Source organism: Perca flavescens, chromosome 2 (assembly GCF_004354835.1).
Source record: "Perca flavescens isolate YP-PL-M2 chromosome 2, PFLA_1.0, whole genome shotgun sequence".
Taxonomy (NCBI): domain Eukaryota; kingdom Metazoa; phylum Chordata; class Actinopteri; order Perciformes; family Percidae; genus Perca; species Perca flavescens.
The window spans coordinates 12,716,695-12,738,065 of record NC_041332.1 but is presented as its reverse complement, the minus strand read 5'-3'; the positions used below and the strand labels follow the sequence as shown (position 1 = coordinate 12,738,065).

The window sequence follows — 21,371 nt, the reverse complement described above, 5'->3', positions numbered from 1 at the left end:
TGATGGAAAGAAAGGAAAAGACAAAGGGAAAGGTAAGAAAGTGGAGTCCGAGGAGGATGAGGAGGAGCTCCTGAGTGATGAGGAAGAGGACGACGAGTTTAGTGAAGAAGAGTCAGAGGAGGAAGACTCAGAGGATGACAGGAGAGGGAAGGGGCGAGGAGGCAAGGTGACTAAGGGAAAGAAAGGGGGGAAGTCTAGACGTGGGGACTCAGATGAGGATGAGGAGGATGAAGAAGAGGAGGATGAAGACTATGAAGAGGATGGCGGCAAATCCAAACATAAATCTAAAGATGGCCACCACCATAAAGGAGGGAAATCTGATGCTGATGCAAAGAAAAAGAAAGGTAAAAAAAATGAGGAAGCTCCGCAGCTCCCGATAAAGGAAATCCCAAAGAAAGGTCTGAAGAACATGTCTAGGATGTTCATGAAGTTTTCTGGCTTCAAGAGGCGCAGGAACAGCAGGAAGAAGCTGAAAAGTACATCACGTTTGTTCCTGGGATTGGGGAGGAGAAAAACCCGCATTGCTAAGAAGAAACGCCGCAAGTCCATGCTGAAGAACACCTCTCGATTCATGATGAGGTTCAAGCGCAGCAAAAATAATAAAAAAGACAAGGAGGCCAAAGCGAAGGCAGAGAAAAATGGTGGAAAGAAGCCAACCTACATGCTGCTTCGTCTGGGAGGAGGAAACGAATCAAATCAAAAGAAAGGGGGCTTCTTCAAAAACATGTTTGGAAAAAAGAACAGAGACGAGCCTCCTGACAACTTCAAGAACACAAGTGCGTTGCTGGGTAAGGTTGCAGCGGCAACTAACTGGTTGACCAACCGCTTCCTGTCAACTAAAATGCGAGAAAACGCAGGACACCATGGCTGGGGCGGACAAAGACATAACCGACAAGCCAGCTCCAGAGGTCGTCTAAATGGTTACCATAACAATGGTTATGAGAATGGGGAGGAGGCTTATGGATACGACGAGCGACATCCGGGCATCCAGAAAGATTATGGAGGCTATGATGATGGCTATGGTGGTTATGGAGATGAGGCAACTGCGGCATATGAAAGCCGGGGTCAGTATGGTTACTATGACAATGGAACAGGGGTTGCAGACTATCAAGACTTGGGTTACTATGAGGAAGAAGGACTCTATGATCCAAATGCAGAATATTATCAAGTAGGTCTTTATGATGATGGCATGGGGGACTACTATAACCCATATTCTGCCCAAGTCTACTATAACAACCAGGAAGCTGATTACTATGATGACCAACAACAACAGGCAATGGCAATGTATGGTGACGAGGGTCAGGGCTACTATGCACAAATGGGTGAGGATGGATTCCTTGACCCTCGAGCTCAGGGTTATTTTGATGAAAATGGTCAAGGAGTTTACTACGCTAATGGACAAGGGGGGTTCTATGACAACGGACAGGCAAGTTATTACGAGGACCCTTATGCAGCAACTATGGGAATGCAAGGGGGATTTCCACCAGACTATCAAGTTAGTTATAGCGATACTGGCATGCCCTATCAAGACTACAGCTCCCAGCAGGCCATTGGATTTCTACCAGGAGACCAGCAGGCCTTTGGCTTTGGAGGGCAAGGGATGGATCAGCTACAGGGCCTGTATGGGGACCAGTATCCAGACCAGTATGATCAATATGGGGATGATACCGGTGGAGTTCAGGGAGGGGAGATGACATTTAGAGTTCCGAGACCTCAAGTGCGCCTATTTGGTAAAGAGCGTCTAGATGTGCCTCTGCCCCCTCCACCTACTTTGCCACCTGATCCAGAATTTGAAGACATGTCAGAAATCCAGTATGAAGACCAGTATCCTCTTGCACCAGGTCAACTTGGTGACATGATGTCAATACAGCAGCAAATGCAAATGTCACCACAACAACAAATGATGATGTCTCCTCAAGAGCAAATGTTTTCTCAACAACAAACTATGTTTTCCCCTCAAGAACAAGTTATGATGATGTCACAACAGCAAGAGATGATGTTACAACAAGAACAGAGTATGTCTGCCCAAATGATGCCGTCACAGATGATGTCACCAAAGCAACAAATGATGTTGCCACAGCAACAGATGATGCCCCAACAAATGATGTCACCACAGCAGCAGATGATGTCACAACAAATGATGTCACCACGAGAGCAGATGTCACCACAGCAACAGATGATGCCCCAGCAAATGATGTCACCACAGCAGCAGATGATGTCACAACAAATGATGTCACCACGAGAGCAGATGTCACCACAGCAACAGATGATGCCCCAGCAAATGATGTCACCACAAGAGCAGATGATGTCACAACAAATGATTTTACCACAAGAGCAGATGATGTTGCCGCAGCAACGAATGATGTCTCCACAAATGATTTCCCCGCAGGTAATTTGAGCTCTGTTATGTCATTGATGTTGTACAGCCATACCCTTAAATGTTAGAGGGTACAGAAAGGCAACTTTGCCAACTTTCAACCTGATTCCTTAATATAATGTGGGGTGAACATGCAAAAAAGGTGACAATATTCCCACTGTATTCTAGAGAGCACACCTCCACTGCCCCTCCAAGCTTGCACTTGCACCTTATTTTAAGTAACCCCACTCTAGAGGGAGAGCAAAAGCATCTCTAACTAGAAAGTGTTCCGCCACATTTAAAGCTTTCTGATAGTGAAATCTAAATATTTACCACAAGACAATGAGTGATATTAATACTAGAGTGAATAAAAAACACACTTCTATGATATAACTAAGTAGGTATTTCAACAGCCAATCAATGGCTACTCTTACAGATAAGTAGTGTTGAAACAATGAACATCTCCCTGTTAACTAGATTACATTCTTGCCATCAGCAGCTTTTATTAAACTTGCTCTTTCCCAAGCACTAATTTAAAATAAGTGACATATTATTACATATCCTTGTCATAAACAAAATGGTTGAAGAAACACAGTAGTAGTCTAATTTCTGTTAGCACTTTCTTTTGATTTTTTTGTTTTTAACAACTGCTTTGACATCTAACACTGCAAGACCAACTGCCAGCCAGGTGGAGGGGATTGCTTGTGTGACAGCTGGCTTGCGATCATAATGCCAGGGCCTGCCAATAGAGGGCTTGAAACGTTTAGTCGGTTGCTTGAAACAACCAATACTTAACTAGGGTAGTCAACTACTAAATATGTTTTTCTGTAACTTTGTGCTGTTTTTACATTGTATAAGTGGCCTTTGCCAAGGATTCAAGTTATTTTGTGATTGTTGTTGCTATACAATATACTAGGCAGGTATAAACACCTTTTCCAGTTTTCAGAACTCCCCCACAAATGTTAGCATCGTAAAAGATTAGCCACATAGACCCTGTGCTTTTTGTGCTCGTTATGGTTTGTAGCTGCAAGGCATCATGTTTGGGTGGAGTAGAGAGGTTGGGAGTGTGGTAGCTTGTTGCAATTTTTCCATAATACTGGTTTTATAGTAACTGACAATGCCATTTCTCTGCTAATATTAGGTGCTTCTTCCAAACTTTACAATTACAACAGTCTTTCAACATATGTATTCAAATACATCAAAAACATACGCTTCTTGCCCACCTCCCAACTACCCACCCACAAACTCGAGCCATCTGTTAATAGAAAAAAATAATAATAATAGTAGTGAAATGCATTCTTAATATGTGGTACAGGAAGTCATTTATTTGTAGAGCAGATGGGCCACTTTTCAGAACTAACGTTCCACAAGGTGGATGGTTGTATTCTATTTGGAATACCATTGATTTTCACCAAATGTATTAGTCCCTTAGGTTTTTTTTATTCTCAATTTATTCTACATATCTGTTGTTGTGTTTTTTCGGCAGCAGATGATGGCAGACCCGATGATGATGTCACAGCCACAGGGTTATGGCCCAGTGATCCCTACTCCAACTGCCATGATTATTAAGCAAGCAAATTTGTCCCCCCTTCCTGGGCGGCGCCTGCAACCCTCTCCAACTCCATCCCGCCGCTCTGTCATCATGCCCTCCCCACCGATGCGGCGCCATCCCTCTGCCATGGCTTCTCCATCACCTTCTTCTATGCTTCCACAGAGATTCAGCCCCTCCCCGCAACCATCCATGAGGAGCGGGTTCATCAATTCCCAAAGACCCCCCTCTGTTATGTCGAGACAAATCTCACCGCCTTCCTCCCCCATGGCCTCCCCCCTCGCCCGTCGTAGAATGCAACCTCAGAGATCACCTTCTCCCCTGGCTCGAGGACCCCCAACCCCTCACTCTCCCCATGCCTCCATGATTCGGCGAAGTCCTCCACCCTCACCAAGAGCATCAATGAGACGACGTTCTCCACTTTCCTCACCCCGTGCTTCTATGAGGAGGCGTAGTCCCCCAGCCTCACCCACTCCAGCCCGCAGCCCATTTGGAGGGAGGACGATGCATGGTCCAACCTCCCCTCGTCATGCATCTCCCCCTCACTCTCCACAGCTCAGTAGAAGACCCTCTCCCTCTCCCTCCCCATCTCGTCGCAGTTTGTCTCCTGCAGGGCCTCGGCCGTCCCAGTCATCTCCTACCCTCTCTCGTCGCTCAACTCGGCTGCTCAGGGACCCCACACCGTTGGCCCGGCCTAGGATGAGGGGAAATGTTCCCTTAGGTACTGTCAGGCCCTCACCTATGGGCCTCAGAGGGCGCCCCGTGCCCCCACCTACCCAGAATGTGCGTCCATTCCGTCCCTCCTCCATACAAAGCAATAGGTCTTCTGTTCTCACAGTGGACTCCTCCCTCCTTTCCTCCCCTTTTCACTCCCCTCACATGGTCCACCGTGCTCCTCTGGGGAGGAGAGAATCTGGTCGATTTCGTCCTCGCCCTGTGGCTCGAGGACGTCCTATAGCTCACCAGTCTATAAGAAGGATGCCTTCCTCCTCTCCACAGCCCTCCCTTAAACACATGTCATATCCCGCATCCCCACGCTTTGGGCGAGAGCCAGCCCAAGTAGTAGACATGGGTGAGATGGTTACGGAATATGAACCTTATGCTCCCTCATCCCCTATGTTTTCTGGTGCAATGCGAAACCAGGTAATTCGGGATGCGTCCTATGTTCCCTCACTGCAGAGACCAATGTCACCTTATGAGCAGCCTATGGCCCCTTCATCTCCCATGTTGTCTCGGGCTCTGCAGAATCAAGCTATACAGGATGCATCTTATGCCTCTCCTTTACAAAGGCCAATGTCCCCTTATGAACAGCCTATGGCCCCTTCATCTCCTATGCTCTCGCGGGCTCTGCAGAATCAAGCTATACAGGATGCATCTTATGCTTCTCCTTTACAAAGGCCAATGTCCCCTTATGAACAGCCTATGGCCCCTTCATCTCCTATGCTCTCGCGGGCTCTGCAGAATCAAGCTATACAGGATGCATCTTATGCTTCTCCTTTACAAAGGCCAATGTCCCCTTATGAACAGCCTATGGCCCCTTCATCTCCTATGCTCTCGCGGGCTCTGCAGAATCAAGCTATACAGGATGCATCTTATGCTTCTCCTTTACAAAGGCCAATGTCCCCTTATGAACAGCCTATGGCCCCTTCATCTCCTATGCTCTCGCGGGCTCTGCAGAATCAAGCTATACAGGATGCATCTTACGCCTCTCCTTTACAAAGGCCAATGTCCCCTTATGAACAGCCTATGCACCCTTCTTCCCCAATGCTATCTGGAGCTCTGCAAAACCAGGCAGTGAGAGAAGCTTCCTATGCATCTCCTCTTCAAAGGCCTCAGTCCCCATATGCCCAATCTGTACCTTCATCTCCAATGCTCTCTGGAGCCATGAGACATGGTCAGGCACTAAGAGGTGTTGCTTCTTATCAGACTCCACAGCTCCGTTCACCATACGGACCAACTATTGTTACTCCATATGATTATATCTCTGAGCCTGGTCCATCACCACTGCTTCATGATGCCCTACAGAACAGGTCTAATTTGCAGAATGTGTCATCTTTAAGATCCCCTATGATGCAACGCCGTAACCCTTATGCACCAGCTGGGCCTCAGCTCCATAATGCTCTTCAACAGAACCCAAATCTCCGCCAAGCATCTTATCAGACACCTATGCAACTCAGACAATCCCCATATGGACCCCCACCACCCTCCTCACCAATGTTAGGAAGTGCCCTGCTAAACTCACAGTTGACGCAAGCATCCTACCGGTTGCCAGATGGAACCTTGGTGTCACCATATGCACATACACCTTCCTCTCCATTGCTCGGCAATGCCTTGCAAAACCGACAAGTTCGTGGAGCCTCGTACACTTTACCTGATGGATCAGTTATCATGGTAGGTAAAAGGTTAACATAACTATACAACCTGACATGAATTTTTGTCTACAAATGGAACAACAATTGTTTTATTACAGTTGTAATCTCCTGTATTACCCCACAGGACCCACGTATCTCCCAGAAGCCCATGTCTCCTAACCTTTCCAGAGCTCTTCAAAACCAGAATGTCAGGACTGCTTCATATGTTCTTCCTGATGGCACCATTATAGACCCGAGGCAGCAGGTAACCCATGCCTATTGTTGTATTCCTTTCTTCTCTCTCCCTAATATTGTTAACCAAGAATTAGTTAAAGCTAAGGATATTTTTCTCGCTCTGCTGTCTCTGCTCATTCAGCAAGCCATTTCCCCAAACCTGGCTAAGGCCCTAAGCAACCCAGCTCTGCGCGCAGCCTCCTATTCCCTCCCTGATGGTACCATTGTGATTGACCCTAAGAAACCGAAGTCCCCGAACCTTACAGCGGCACTTCAGAACCCTTACCTGAAAAGTGCATCTTACACCCTGCCGGATGGTACTATCATCATTGATCCACGGAAACCTGCCTCTCCAAACCTCTCCAGCGCACTTCAAAACTCTGCTCTGCGGGACGCCTCCTTCACACTACCGAAAGGGGTTCAGGACCCAAATACACCAATGTCACCAAACTTGGCTAAGGTTAGCTATGGTTTCAGACTGTATGGTTTCCCCCTTCTTTCACCGTACCTGTTACTTTGTGTCTGTGGATCTATTAGTTGTTCCTCTCTTTTCATCTAAATAGTAGGACTTGGGATAGAGAATAGAAATTGTTTCCACAAATTAAATAATAATTGGTAATGAAATATACTAAGCTGCCGCTGCTATAATTCTACTGACATTTACTGACTGAATTGCACGTGTTTAACCTCTCGGGCTAACCTTAACTGAAACCAGCCATTGTAATACTTAGGCCCTCAGTAACCCAGCCTTGAAAGGAGCTGCATACACCCTCCCAGATGGAACAATTATAGTTGACCCAAGGAAACCAAAGAGCCCCAACCTGACAGCCGCCCTGCAGAATCCCTATTTAAAGGGTGCGTCCTACACCCTGCCTGATGGAACCATCATCATTGACCCACGGAAACCAATTGGCCCTGACCTGTCTAAAGTATGTACCTGTTAAACATTAATTTAACTTTGCTTTAGCACCTGCTTGTTTTATTGGCTCTTTATTCACTAACCTGCAGTCCCTGTGTTGCTTTGAAAATCAAATATATCATTATAGCCATCACAGACCTTTGAATTCAACAATTTGATCACAATAATTTGCACAATGAAGTGAATTGTGATTTTAACCTTGAATAACTACCCGGTGTCTTGCTCTGTAGGCTCTAAGGAATGAGAACCTTCGTAGTGCATCATACCGGCTCCCTGATGGTACCCTGGTTCTCCCTGGCCAGAAGCCCACCACTCCTAACCTCTCAGCTGCTCTGAGGCAAAACCAGGCCCTTCGGTCTTCAGCTCTCTATAATCTAGGAGAAAACTCTGTACTATCAGGTGCACCAAGACCCACCACTCCCAACCTTGCCTCTGCGCTGCGGAATGAGGAACTCCGTGGTGTCAGTTTCAGGTAGGGAACTACACTATAAATGGAAACTAGGACAGAGAATGAACTGACATGCTTGTCCAAAAATCTTCAAGCTAGACATTCACTTTTTACCAGTGGAGAATGAAATGCTAGCCCTTTTAGATCAAAAATGTCCAGGAACAAGAGGAACTGAACCCACAAACTAAACTAAAAGTCCAAAGAATGCTCCTATTGGCATTTCAACTGCATCTGAAGAACTGGGAAGATTAGGCCAATAAAACTAAGAATCTTTTTTGTGTTAACTTACTTTGCTCTTTTTTAACTGGTTGGAACAACAAGGTCTAATGTTTTTAACATTTAGTTAACATCAAGAAATGTGCACCCCTCATCCTAATATCAATGCTAGAGTTTTAACAGTCCTTGTTTTATGAAAGAAGCAGTACACAAGTGGTACACAAGGTTCCATGGAGTTTCTTTTTGAGCAACATTCTGCCTTGCAAACCCCACCCAGAAAGTTTCTCTGTCATCATAAAGTACTAAGTCCAGAGCAGGGACTTCTTTTACACATTGAACCATTGTACAAGAACAAAATTTAGTCCTTGATTTCTCCAGTCGAAACATAGATATCCTCAAAAGTTTCTCAAAAGGGTCTCCTGAGAAAGTTTCTGTGGTAGAAACCCTATATGTAAAAAAGCCACATGAATTGCTATTTATATCACAATGACAGAATTCAACAAAAGCTACTTCAATGTCATATTTTTGTCCATGCTGTACAAAACTTTGTTACATTTTTTTAATTGAAGAGAACCATTCCTTGTTCTACAGGCTGCCGGATGGCTCTGTTCTCACACGTCAGTTCCACAACCCAAGACTGTCTGAAGCCGTCCAAAACCAGCAGCTTCGTTATGCCTCATACACGGTGCCAACAGGCCTGCAGGGTGAGGATAATCGCTATGCTGTGATTCCTCCCTATGGGCCACGCTCAGGACACTGGGCCAGGAATGCCCGAGGAGGAGGGGAAGGAGGGGAAGACGTTTGGGCAGCTGAGAGGGTTTTACCACATGGGACGGTCCAGAATCTGTCAAAGTGGGCCATGTACAGAGAAGATGGGGTGTTAGAAGCATATTCACCCACAGCTCGACTTGTGGACGGACAGCCTCAGGACACAAACTGGACTCCTGACAGAGATAGAGTACCTGGTCAAAGCTGGTATGACAAGGTATCTAAATTTACGAATTTATGTATTATATGTCCGTAAAGGCAGCATTTAACTATTTTTTTAAATAGATTTTTAACAACAGTTGATGGACTGTGAAGCGTAAGACAGAAGCTGGATGGCCCACAGAATCATTACAAAAAAGAATATTGGAAATATATAGAAAAAGCATATTTTATATCAACACTGCAACAACTATCCATCAAGCTTTGACAATGTTGAATGACAGTGTTTTAATTACAAACCATTGTGTGTGTGTGTGTGTGTGTGTGTGTGTGTGTGTGTGTGTGTGTGTGTGTGTCCAGATCTACTCTATCCTAAGCATGCCCACAACAGGCCACAGGGTTAAACGCTGGGCGGAAGGAATGGAGGACATGACACAGCTGCCGTAAGCAGAATCTAGTATTAACAAACAGCCTCACAGTCATTCATGTCACACACTTCAACGTAGAGCAGCACAGCTCATTTCAATGCATATCCTTTCAGTTTCTTGAATCAACTATTTACAGTGTATGTGTGTGTGTATTTGAGTGTGTTCCAGTGTGCCTGTAGGCTTTGCAAATCCTTGAACATTTGTGGAGTTCAGAAAGAAATCCCTAGCATTAAGTATTTTATTAAAATGCAACACCCAAATATATCTCTTCACATTGTGAGGAATCCTCTGCATTAGATAGTTGTGTCTTTCCAACAGCAGTTTGAAGATATTATTACAAAATCATTTCCTGACATGCTACAAAGTTAAAACTCTCTCTGATGTCTGACACCTTGAATGTCCGTGAAAAGTAATCAATATTGGATGTTGAAGTGAGTGTGAGGATCCTGCTGCAGTGTGACAATATGTGCTCTGTACGTGTGTGTTTCATTTCCTCTGTGTTTCATTTCAGTGAACTGAATGAGACCACAGTTCTGATGAACCTGAAGAAGCGCTACGACCAGGAACTTGTTTATGTAAGCTTCATTTCTAATATGCAAATTAGACAACTAATATCATCAAATGTCTATCATCAAATGTCATGGACATCTACTTATCCGCTCTCTTTATTGTCCTTTTCCTCTCTCTATTTCTTCCACACAGACCTACATAGGCAGCATCCTCGTGTCTGTGAATCCCTACAAGTTGCTCAACATTTATGGCACAGACATGGTGCTTCAGTATGGGGGCCGCGGCCTGAGTGACAACCCTCCGTAAGACATGGGAGTGTGCGTGTGTGTGTGTGTGTGTGTGTGTGTGTGTGTGTGTGTGTGTGTGTGTGTGTGTGTGTGTGTGTGTGTGTGTGTGTGTTAGACCTGGGCATATAGCCTTTGAACTTGTTACCTCAAGCAAGGATGTCTGGTTTGTCTGTCTATGTGTAAAATGTGATCGCACATCTCTAAAAAATCTGATGGAAAGCTAGGCCACTGGCCAAAGAACAAGTGATTTGTTTTTGATTCAGAGAAAGATTTCAACATCGCAATATACAGCTTTTTCTTTTTTATATTTTCAAATTTTTTTTCAGTTAAATGAAAATATGGCATATCTATCGATGATTGCCTACTTGTATATCACTATGTGTAATTCAAGACAAATCCAGGTCCAAATGCAGATCAAAATTTTCTGCAAATATTCTCTTAATAAAATACCACAAATGTAACAACAATTACCAACAAAACTCTTTAACCTTTAACTGTAACCTTTGAGTCTGTGTGTTCCTGTACTGTTGTACTACATCTGTCTACATGTGTCTTAAGCTGTGTTCTGAGATACAATATGATGGTCAATAGAGGTGTAAATGCCAGCACTCTCAGGTGTTAGTTAGTAAGAGCCTCCTATTACACTGCTGTTGGTTGGTTGCCAAGGGAGAGTTTGGTTATAGATTTCACTACCACTTCACATTACACACACACACACACACACACACACACAACCAATGAGCATACAAATGTTTTTTTTCATTTTCATTACAATATGTTTTGTTGTGTTGCAGTCATCTTTTTGCCATTGCTAATCGCTCATATACCACCATGATGGATGCCAAAAAGGACCAATGCATTGTGATCAGGTATGAAAAGCTGTTACTGTTACAAGCATTTTGAACTTGCTCTTTATTTCAACTAGCAGCGCTTCAAAAAAACGTAAACTAAAACGGTTTGGTGAAAATTCTATTTGAGTTTTTTTTATTATTTTTTTTATTACTGTGTCCACAATATGTTACATCCTCTTAATGAACAAAGAAAAAAAAGAAGTGCTGTAAAATACCTGTTAACTGTTTTTGTTATTACAGCGGAGAAAGCGGGTCAGGAAAGACTGAAGCTACTAAACTGATCCTGCGTTACCTGACAGCCATACATCACAAGTGCAACGTCACACAACAGGTATATATACGATATTTTATGTAGCTATCGGTACATGCATGCTAAAAAACACAGTCCATTGTGTGGTAATTTCAGCTAACACTGTTACTGTTTCCTTTCGAATTTTCTCTCTTTTTCTCTACCACCCCCCTTCAGATAGAGGTAAAGTACTCCTGCCCTCGGTTTTTACTCTTATGACAACCACCATCCCTGTTGAAAGTAGCCATGGTAACATTTTAATTTGTGGTGATTGGTCAGATCCTGGAGGCCACGCCCCTGTTGGAGTCTTTTGGGAATGCCAAAACAGTGCGCAATGACAACTCTTCACGGTTTGGCAAATACACACAGATCTACATGGAGGAGTGAGTAGTAACAACTTCTACCAATAACCAAACTCAACTTACTGTAATAAACATCAGCAACAAGTTTGAGTTTTCAGGGGTTCTAATTCCAGAAAAGGTTAGTCCCACTGACCTTCATCTTGCTGTCTGAAGAAGGTAGTTGAAGGCAAACATTGCTACGTTGTATTAGTAAATTGATTTCCCGAGGAAAAATTATTTTATCTGTGATGTGGTTTTGGATTTTCTCCTATAACAACAACAAGCAGCCTGTATGTTAGCTTAACTTTGAATAGGCTTCACACACACACACACACACACACACACACACACACACATGGGCTTAGTGGAGAATATGCTAACATGTCTCAGAAACCCAGTCAGATAAGTAGTTGACCTTCTGCTAGGACTGTGACAAAGAAGATCTGAGCACATTACACATGCATGACATCAGACTTACTTTGTGTGTGTGTGTGTGTGTGTGTGTGTGTGTGTGTGTGTGTGTGTGTGTGTGTGTGTGTGTGTGTACGTGTGTACGCGTGTGTGTGTACGTGTACGCGGCATGTGTGTCATTTAAAGGGGTGTAATCAGCGGTGCCATAACGTCTCAGTACCTGCTGGAGAAGTCCCGCATTGTCTTTCAGGTGAAACACACACACACGAACACAGCAGGTCAGGTGGAGTCTTCTTACCAGTGAGTCATTGTGAGAAAGAGGAGATTGTACAGGAAGACAGCATGAGGTGTCAAACATGTTGCACTCTATCATTACACAGCCCAGTTTGTCATTCATCCATCCAACCAACCAACCATTTGTCTTTTCCTACAGCATTATTTCCATTTCAGTAAATCTACCACAGATCTAAATTGTAGAGCTTTTCTTAATGTGTATGCAAATATGTGTCTACATGATTGATTTATGTGTTTCATGTGACTGTGTGTGTGTGTTTGTGTGTTCATTTACAGGCCAAATCGGAGAGGAACTATCACATCTTCTATGAGATGTTGGCAGGTCTTCCTCCTCATGAGAAGCGCTCACTGTATCTGCAGGAAGCTGAGACTTACTACTATCTCAATCAGGTGCTCAGAGAAATTTGAAATACACCCTGTCCATACACACACACACACACACACACACACACAGCACAGATAAGGAGTGGTCACTGTAATCAATTTCATAGTCACAATAGCAAATGAGATGTCAAATTTCTGAAAATGTCACATTAATTCTACAAAGTGATTAATGGCACAAACATAAGACTCATTGCAGTTCCCAAATACGGAGTAAGGAACATTTGCAGTTTGGATTCTTTGTATCCGAGATATACAGTGTTGATCGATGAATGTAATTTGCGGATTTATTAGCAAAATGGATATATAGCTCGTCAGTGTGTGTATCGGGTAGTAAGGCTTTATAATCTTATGATTTTTGTATTGCTCTTTAGCAGTGGTTATGACCCCTCATACAAACAAATGTCTACTTGTGACCCCTTGTCATAAGTTACATGTGTTTGAGTTGGGAGTAACCATTTGAGTAATTCTCTGAGATTAAGGGGAAAAATAGATATAGTTATATCTGTGCATAGCTCTAAGAATGGTAATGTTTGTTGGTCAGTTGGTTGGTCCAGACTGAAATACTTCAACAACTATTACAGTAAATAGTTTACCGTGAAGTTGTGTACATACATTAATGTTTACGGACAAATTGTACTTATTTTGGTGATCCCCTGACTTTTCCTCTCATGCCACCAGGAGGTTGACAAATGTTTTTTTGTTTTGGTTAGTTGTTTTTTACTGAAATATCTCTTCAACTATTGGATGGATTGCCACCATATTTGATACAGATATTCATGTTCCCCTCACGGTGAATTGTAATAACTTTGGTGATCTCCTGCAGCAACATTTTAATTTGTCCAATACTTTGGTTGTTGACCTGCAATACTGTATTGTGACATTCCCATCAGCCTCAGCTGTACTTTGTGTTTAGTGCCAGTTAGGAAATGTGTTAACACGCTAAATAATGAAGGTGATCATGCTAAACACCTGCACATTAGCATTGTCATGAGCATGTTAGTATGCTGATGCCATTTTGCTCACAGACCAATATTCAGTTTAACCAATATTCAGGTTTAAGTTATTTATCTGATAGAGTATGCCTGCCCACACTTTGCTGCCATCATTGAGCCGGGTTTGTCCTCTTGGATTTCTTTGTACCACTTCATGAGATGTGATGAAACACAAAGCAACACTTTGCTCATGCCAATGCTGTTTAACGATCCTTGACTAATTACATTGTTATTGGTGGTGGTGACTACTACAGGCACATGTGGCTTATTCTTTCAAATAGTAATGTAACACCAGGCTGAAAAGTAATGTTTCACTGCCCTCTGTGGTTGACAGTTTGGTCAGACGCGTGCACTATAGCACCAGTAACCACACCCAGCGGTGATGTCACAGTGTACTGACACACCCTGACTTCTACATTATTGCATCGAGGTGAGAAGTTGAACCCCCGGAGGTCTGCAAAAAGAAGACTTTCAGCTGCTGATAAGTTGCTCCTTAATTAGAGCTTTGATTAAATGGGCTCAGGGTAAGATGTGTGTAACGGTGTGTGTGTGATGTGTGTGTACATGAGTGCAGGGAGGGGATTGTACGATAGAGGGAAAAGATGACGGGGAGGACTTCAGACGTCTGCTGAGTGCCATGGACATTCTGTGTTTCACCCCAGAGGAGCAAAACAGCATCTACAGACTGCTGTCCTCCGTCCTTCATCTGGGGAACGTCTACTTCCAGCCACACCAGGTCTCTCTGTCTCACACACACACACACACACAAATAGGTCATCAAAATGCATTAAGTTTCACGGTTGAATGATATGGATGATGTTGATAGATGACGGTAATAATGAACGTGTGGGCCTGTGTGGGCGTGGGTCCCTGCAGGCTGAAGGTCAGGAGGTTGCGTCAGTGGTGAGCGCGCAGGAGATCAGGGTTGTAGCTGAGCTGCTGCAGGTCTCACCTGACGGCCTGCAGAAGTCTGTCACCTTCAAACAGACAGTAAGTGGAACACACTTTGCGTAAACAAGCACACCCTCACACACATAGATGTGGTTAAATATATTATAACAATTAAAGAGATGTTGGCAGATAACGGATGCATTTGATCCCTCTAGGATACAGTAAGGGAGAAGATCTTTACTCCACTCACAGTGGAGAGTGCTGTGGATGCCAGGTGAGTGAGTCTGAATATAGAATATGTTAAATTAAATACTATGCGCCTACCTCTGCATGGAATAACCTGAAATAAAAGCTTATCTGACAGGCTTGTTTGAGACTTTTTTAATGTCCTCATTTAAAAAAAGAAATCATACCGGGAGTGAGTGAAGAGTCTTTGATATTCTCTTTCCATTCTTGGTAGAGGCATGTGAGGACAAAGGACGTCAGGGCTGGGGGAGAGATTTTTCAGATGTCCTCTGTTTCCATAGGAACCGGGTTTTCTGTTTCCATAGAAACCTTATTGTGTGTGTTTCATAGAGATGCCGTTGCCAAGATCCTGTACTCGCTGCTGTTTAGTTGGCTGACAGAGCGCATCAACGGACGGGTCTACCCTCGCAACGAAGCCCTCTCCATCTCCATATTGGACATATATGGATTTGAGGTCAAGCTAAAGAATGCTCTCGCTCAATAATGTTACAGCGCTGTTGCGTCTGATCTGACCTGTGTCAGTGTAACTCCCCCACTTCCTAATGTCTCCTCTCTTTACCCACCAGGAGCTACAGGTGAACAGTTTTGAGCAGCTGTGCATCAACTACGCCAATGAAACGTTGCAGTTCTTCTTTAACAGGGTCATCTTCCAGGAGGAGCAGGTCAGGGAAACTACAAGTTAACATTTTTATTCACATAATTGTGTTTTCCCAGTGATTTGCGTGTCAAAAGACATCTAGGTTAAAACCAGTCTAAATATGGTTGAAAAATCAAAGTATGAAAGAAAAGCATATAGGACAACAAGGTATAATCATGGGACAGGTCCTTGCTGCACATTGCAATATATTCAGTCATTCAGTTAAGTAATTGGGTTACAGTCAGCTCTCTACAGTTTCCAGTTTCCTCTGTGATTTCTCTGTGTTTTTCTACGTATACAAGAATGTAAGAGGTAGGGGATTAGAGAAACCTTATTTCCCCAGATAGATTTCTCCTGTGGGAAGCCGGTTTCTTGGCCACATATATGCGTAATAATGTTTCTGAAACGGCATGAAAGGAATGATCGTCACACGTAGCGATGCATCCTCGCATTCAAAACGAAGTTTATTCAAAGTCTGACTAAAACTGAAACTGACTAATATTTGCCTCTACAAGTGGACTATCAGTGAAAACTAGACACATTTAAGATGTAAAGAAAAGCTTTCAGAAAAGCTCTCATAAACCCACAAGCTCATTAAATCTCACACACTATAGTGGACACAGCAATACTTCAGCTGAAGTCAAACCTGGAAACAACCAACAGTGGAGTTAGAAGAGTTTTACATGCACCAACCTGATGGCCTCTTATACTATGTGAGTAGGAGGAGTACATGCGGGAACAGATCATGTGGCAGCAGCAGCCCTTCAGCCACAACCAGGCCTGTCTGGACCTCATCGCTGCTAAGCCTCATGGGATACTGCGCATACTGGACGACCAGTGTAGCTTCCCTCAGGTACATCCACACTTGTTGAACTAAACTCTTCATCTCCTCAACCAATAAAACGTTATAATAATAATTACAGCTGATATTGGAAGTGAATTGGAAATATGATTGATTAATACAAACAGTACTTAATTAAACCTCAGACTCCTGTGGCGAGCATGTGTACTTAAAATGAAGTTAGGTTAGATTGCAAGAAATTTATGAAATCATTATTAAGGTCTATTTTGAAAAAAGACAACAGCTGACAATAACTCATGTTTCAAATATTTATACCTCAGTTTTGAAAAGAAATTGAGTCAAACATCTCACTTATTGAATAGCAGACTAAGGTGTATTGCAATCCAGTTCTGATCAATACAGAGAGTGAAATATGAACACAACGTTACATGAGAAATTGACTGAGGCAAACACACACAGGCGACATGTGTTTGTGCTGTAGAGATTTAGTTTTTATGGCTCACCAACCTTTAACCGTCTCCATTCATCACTAGGCAACAGACCACACCTTCCTTCAGAAGTGCCACTATCACCATGGAAACAACCCGCTATATGCCAGGCCAAAGATGCCACTGCCAGAGTTCACCCTGAAACACTATGCTGGGAAAGTCACGTACCAGGTACATTTTTCTTACGTTTTTATTAACTATTTAAGATGTTTCACAAAAGAAAAGGAAAAGCAAACAACATAGCATGATAACTAAAGTAGGCTATACATTTCTCCTGTCCTAATGTCCACCAAATTGCTTCCATTTACTTGAATTTGTAAACGTGTTACGCACATAGATTCCAATCCCCGAAAGCCAATCCACTTCTGATATTTCTACATTTGCTTACTTTTAATTGATTGATTCTCATTGGATAGACCTTGTTTTAGTTTCTTTACATTACATGCCCTCATTAGGACATAGTAACCATTTACTCGCAACTCTAGCAGAGCCCGGAAAAAAAAACCAGTACGCACTGCACACAGTGAGTTGTGTGAGTTACAGATGCCTTGGCAGACCAACCACTGCTGGGTGATGGAAAACGGTCACTAACTGTGCGCCACTTGTGATTTTTCCCAGGAATGTCGGCACAGACACAAAGTTCTTACTCTTTGTTAATACTGCAAATGCAAGGGCTTTCATCATTATTTAATTATTTGATGATTATTTAACAGGGACAATGGACAGTCATTGACTGTCCCAGAACTAGCTCAATAGCTCAATTTCATCAGCAGTCCCTGGGCAGGCAAATCCACAAAGGAGTTATGGCAATTAACTAATTTGAGATTATTACTTTAAATTCTCCACCTTGGATTAATGAGCTCAGGGCTGTTACACGTTTGTTTGTCCACTGTTAAATTCCTGGTTTGCTCTAACACTTTTCTAATGATTTGTGGTGCAGGTGCACAAATTCTTGGATAAGAACTTCGACACTGTCCGCCAGGATGTTTTAGACCTCTTCATCCAGAGCAAGAACAGAGTGAGATCTTCAAATACACTTTTTTCTTTCAACATTTACAATAGTCCTCATACTTTATTCCTCAAGATCTTCAATTACATTTAAAATATCATGATTTACATTCAATATCTTGTTTTGTGGTGGTGTGGAACAATACAATTACGTGTTTTGACTTGTGCTTTTTACTTTTCTCTTAAGAAATATCCAACAACCTATTTAGTAATCATTGTTTTGAGTTAGGAATACATTTTTAGTTGACATTAACTTGAACTAAATACTTTACTCATTCTGCTGTTTGGAACTCATCATGTACCACATATTATATAACAGGATATTCAGGATTAACTGTTCACGCTTACGTTTGTCTGTCTGTGTTTGTGTGTGTCTGTGTGTGTGTGTGTGTGTGTCTGTGTGTATGTGTGTGTGTACAGATGGTATCCAGCTTCTTCTTAAGACACTCAGAGTCTGGGTCTCAGCAGCGGCGCAGCAGCGCGGCTCGTCGTTATCAGGCCAACACGGTCAGCGCAAAGTTTCAGAGCAGCCTGCAGGAGCTGCTGGAGAAGATGGAAAGGTTTGAGTAAAACATTTTACCTTTAGGACAATGTGGAAACCTCTAACACATTTTTATAACATCAGTGGAAAATGGTAAAGTTGTGTTCCAAACCGCTCCCTATTTGCCACTGAGTAATTGCCTTCCTCCAACTCATTTGAGTGTCCAAATTCTTAGTGTAAAATGTCTGCACTCTGTAGTGCCCTTATACATTCTCACATTAATATTAGTTAATGTACTTTTTGCTCCTGAAAAAGTAGGCATGTAAGTGTTCAGAATGTACTGCGAGGTTCTGCAAGATGTAGAGAGTGTGTATAATTAAGGGAGTAAGGAATGAGTGAAAGAAGGAGTGTTATGAGGATTATGGCCTAAATAGACAATGAGTACTTACTGTAACAATGTGTTGTGCCTTGCTGCACCAGGAGACTAAAATAATTAGAGATCAGTTCTGGTGGTCTTATAAGCCTCCAATATCAGTGTTTGAAAGATACATTTTATTTCCTTAATTTGAGCTCATGTCTCTTATATATAAAAAACATAGGCTTCTGGAGATCTTTAACAACTAAAAAAAAAAAAAAAAAATGCCATGCTCTACTGATTTCTTACTTTAATTGGTTTCCTCTCATTTGGGAAGTTGACTTCCTTGCGCTGGACTAATGTACGAAGCCTTTATCAAATCATACATTCATTTATCCATCCGTTCATTCTCATCTATCTGTGACAGGTGTAACCCTTATTTTGTGCGATGCATCAAGCCAAACCATCATAAGGTATATTTGCAAGATGGAATAATGTGTGCAGGTTTGCAGTGGGTTTGTTTTGCATTTTGATTGAGCTGTAACATACAGCTCATGTGTATTTGTATGTATTTGTAGGAGCCAGGAGTGTTTGACATGGACCTGGTCAACACTCAGCTCCATTACTCTGGCATCATGGAGACCATCCATATCAGGAAGGAGGGTTATCCAATCAGAATGCACTTTCACAGCTTCCTAAAAAGGTTGGTTACTTACCAATCTTGTGTAATCAGGAGAGACTTCCTTGCAAATATGAACATATTTATTGTACAGACAAAATATGAAATGTGCAAAGTCTCTGGAGATTAGACTCCATCGAATCCATATGTTGTGAAGGGGTAGCGAAGCCCAAACATATCCCCCGATGGAGTCCAGACACTGGTGGTGGTGACGAAGGTGCACAGGAACCAATCGAGAGTGCCAATTAGCTGACGATACCCAGAGTACGTGGGTGAGACGACTGGTGGTTGAAGGGGAGGAGGCGGGATGCACTCTATTCCTGAAACGACAACTGACAACCGCAGAGGAGAGAGCAGCTTTAAAACAGGATGTCATGCTGTGATTGGGTTGTGATAAATGGCTGAATCTGATTGGTTTAACTAACAATGAAACAGCTGAATCTGACTGACTACTGACAAGTGAATGCCATGGCCAACAACAGCTGATCAATTAGGAGTGATGAAAAAAAGGAATTTTAAGTCTTCCTGAAAGAACTTACGCTGAGCTCCATTTGAGGAGAAATGTAAACTCTAACTGAACCATGTAAGCTAAAATATAATACAGACTATCTCAGCCTCCTGTTCAACTTTCTTTCCTAAAAATAATTGTTTATTCTCCTCTTACAACTCACAAACCTTCAGCTTGTCAGTAATTCTTTTTACAATTCACACACCAATTTCTGAAATAGCCATCTGGCACTTGCCAGCCCCTGCAGTAGGAAAGCAACCAAAACCAATTAATGTCACAGCCCCTCTGACCACTGGCTGCCAAAGTATTCTGACTTACAGCATTACAGGAAAAACTGTTTGAGAGTCCAACATTCACAGTCAATTAGATTCACACTAAAACTACTAAATGCAAACAAATACCTAATTACTATAACTCATAATACCCACATTCCCAATTAGCCTCACACTAGGTCTCTCAGATTCACAGCCAACAAGTTTTACATTCACACAGATTTAGACACATGTTGCAGCTCTGGATTTCACCGATCCTTGTTCGCATTTACTCCAGAATTTTTTTATTGGAGTGTCATTTTAAATGTGTGTGTGTGGGCATGCACAGGTATAAAGCCCTGCTCTGCCTGAAGGATCCTCCACCTGCAGACGGAGAAAACTGTGTCAACATGCTCCACAAGCTCGCTCCGGTCAAGAGCGGCTCGTATCAGCTGGGAGTCAGTAAGGTGAGCTCCCTCAGTAACATTCACATGTACAAAATAAGGTTGAATGACTCAAACATAAGAAATAAATACTGTGATACTGATATGTGTGTGTGTGTGTGTGTGTGTGTGTGTTAGATTTTCCTGAAAGAGGAGCTGTATCAGCTGTTGGAGGGGAAGCGTGACCGTGTGCTGAACATCGCTGCTGAGACACTGCAGAGATACACCCGTGCATGTCTTGTCCGAAAGAACTTTGCCAAGTTGCGACAGAATGCGACCCTGTTGAAAGCTCGCTGCAAAGGCTACCTGGCCAGGTAATGTTCACCTGAGGTCAGCTTTAGCTAAAGCGGCAAACATCTTAGCTAAAGAAGAATTTGGCTTACCATGTTTTATTTGATTATCATTGCACACTTACAAACTGGGAATTGTTTTGTTTTTACATTCATATGTAAAAATAGTGAAAAATACATGTAGAAAATAGAGAAAGAAACATTTAAAAATAGACATGAATTCATTTAGAAACCAATCGTATCATCACCTTATTCCTGGGAGTTGACTCTTCGGAGCTTTAGAATCAGAAAAGGTTTTATTATAGGTGGGTTTAAGAGTCATTGTCAGTTGGTGAGGGGAGAGGTTTGAGTGAGAGGGATCGGCTACAATCTTTCCTGCCCGCCTCAGCTTCCTGAAGGCGTACAAGTCCTGGAGAGACAGCAGATTGCAGCCAATCACCTTCTCAGCAGAGCGGATGATACGCTGCACTCTGCCCTTGTCCGTAGCAGTGGCAGCAGCGTACCA

The 21,371-nt window shown here is 42.8% G+C and overlaps 1 protein-coding gene across 2 annotated transcripts in view; it reads left to right on the top strand.

Annotated features, from left to right (window-relative positions):
• Positions 1-21,371, top strand: part of myo15ab (myosin XVAb) — a 50,696-nt gene continuing 29,325 nt past the window's right edge. For both annotated transcript variants that reach the window (XM_028602033.1, XM_028602040.1), the window contains exons 1-29: positions 1-2,389; positions 3,843-6,296; positions 6,402-6,521; positions 6,633-6,950; positions 7,222-7,419; positions 7,640-7,881; positions 8,665-9,058; positions 9,361-9,443; positions 9,940-10,003; positions 10,131-10,240; positions 11,020-11,094; positions 11,317-11,407; positions 11,543-11,548; positions 11,645-11,748; positions 12,304-12,367; positions 12,688-12,801; positions 14,362-14,523; positions 14,664-14,777; positions 14,894-14,952; positions 15,255-15,378; positions 15,491-15,586; positions 16,283-16,414; positions 16,897-17,022; positions 17,792-17,869; positions 18,280-18,419; positions 19,123-19,168; positions 19,274-19,398; positions 20,483-20,600; positions 20,715-20,890. In XM_028602033.1, coding sequence (XP_028457834.1) covers positions 410-2,389; positions 3,843-6,296; positions 6,402-6,521; positions 6,633-6,950; positions 7,222-7,419; positions 7,640-7,881; positions 8,665-9,058; positions 9,361-9,443; positions 9,940-10,003; positions 10,131-10,240; positions 11,020-11,094; positions 11,317-11,407; positions 11,543-11,548; positions 11,645-11,748; positions 12,304-12,367; positions 12,688-12,801; positions 14,362-14,523; positions 14,664-14,777; positions 14,894-14,952; positions 15,255-15,378; positions 15,491-15,586; positions 16,283-16,414; positions 16,897-17,022; positions 17,792-17,869; positions 18,280-18,419; positions 19,123-19,168; positions 19,274-19,398; positions 20,483-20,600; positions 20,715-20,890 — 7,913 coding nt within the window. In that variant the 5' untranslated portion in view covers positions 1-409. The remainder of the gene's footprint in view (positions 2,390-3,842; positions 6,297-6,401; positions 6,522-6,632; positions 6,951-7,221; positions 7,420-7,639; positions 7,882-8,664; positions 9,059-9,360; positions 9,444-9,939; positions 10,004-10,130; positions 10,241-11,019; positions 11,095-11,316; positions 11,408-11,542; positions 11,549-11,644; positions 11,749-12,303; positions 12,368-12,687; positions 12,802-14,361; positions 14,524-14,663; positions 14,778-14,893; positions 14,953-15,254; positions 15,379-15,490; positions 15,587-16,282; positions 16,415-16,896; positions 17,023-17,791; positions 17,870-18,279; positions 18,420-19,122; positions 19,169-19,273; positions 19,399-20,482; positions 20,601-20,714; positions 20,891-21,371) is intronic.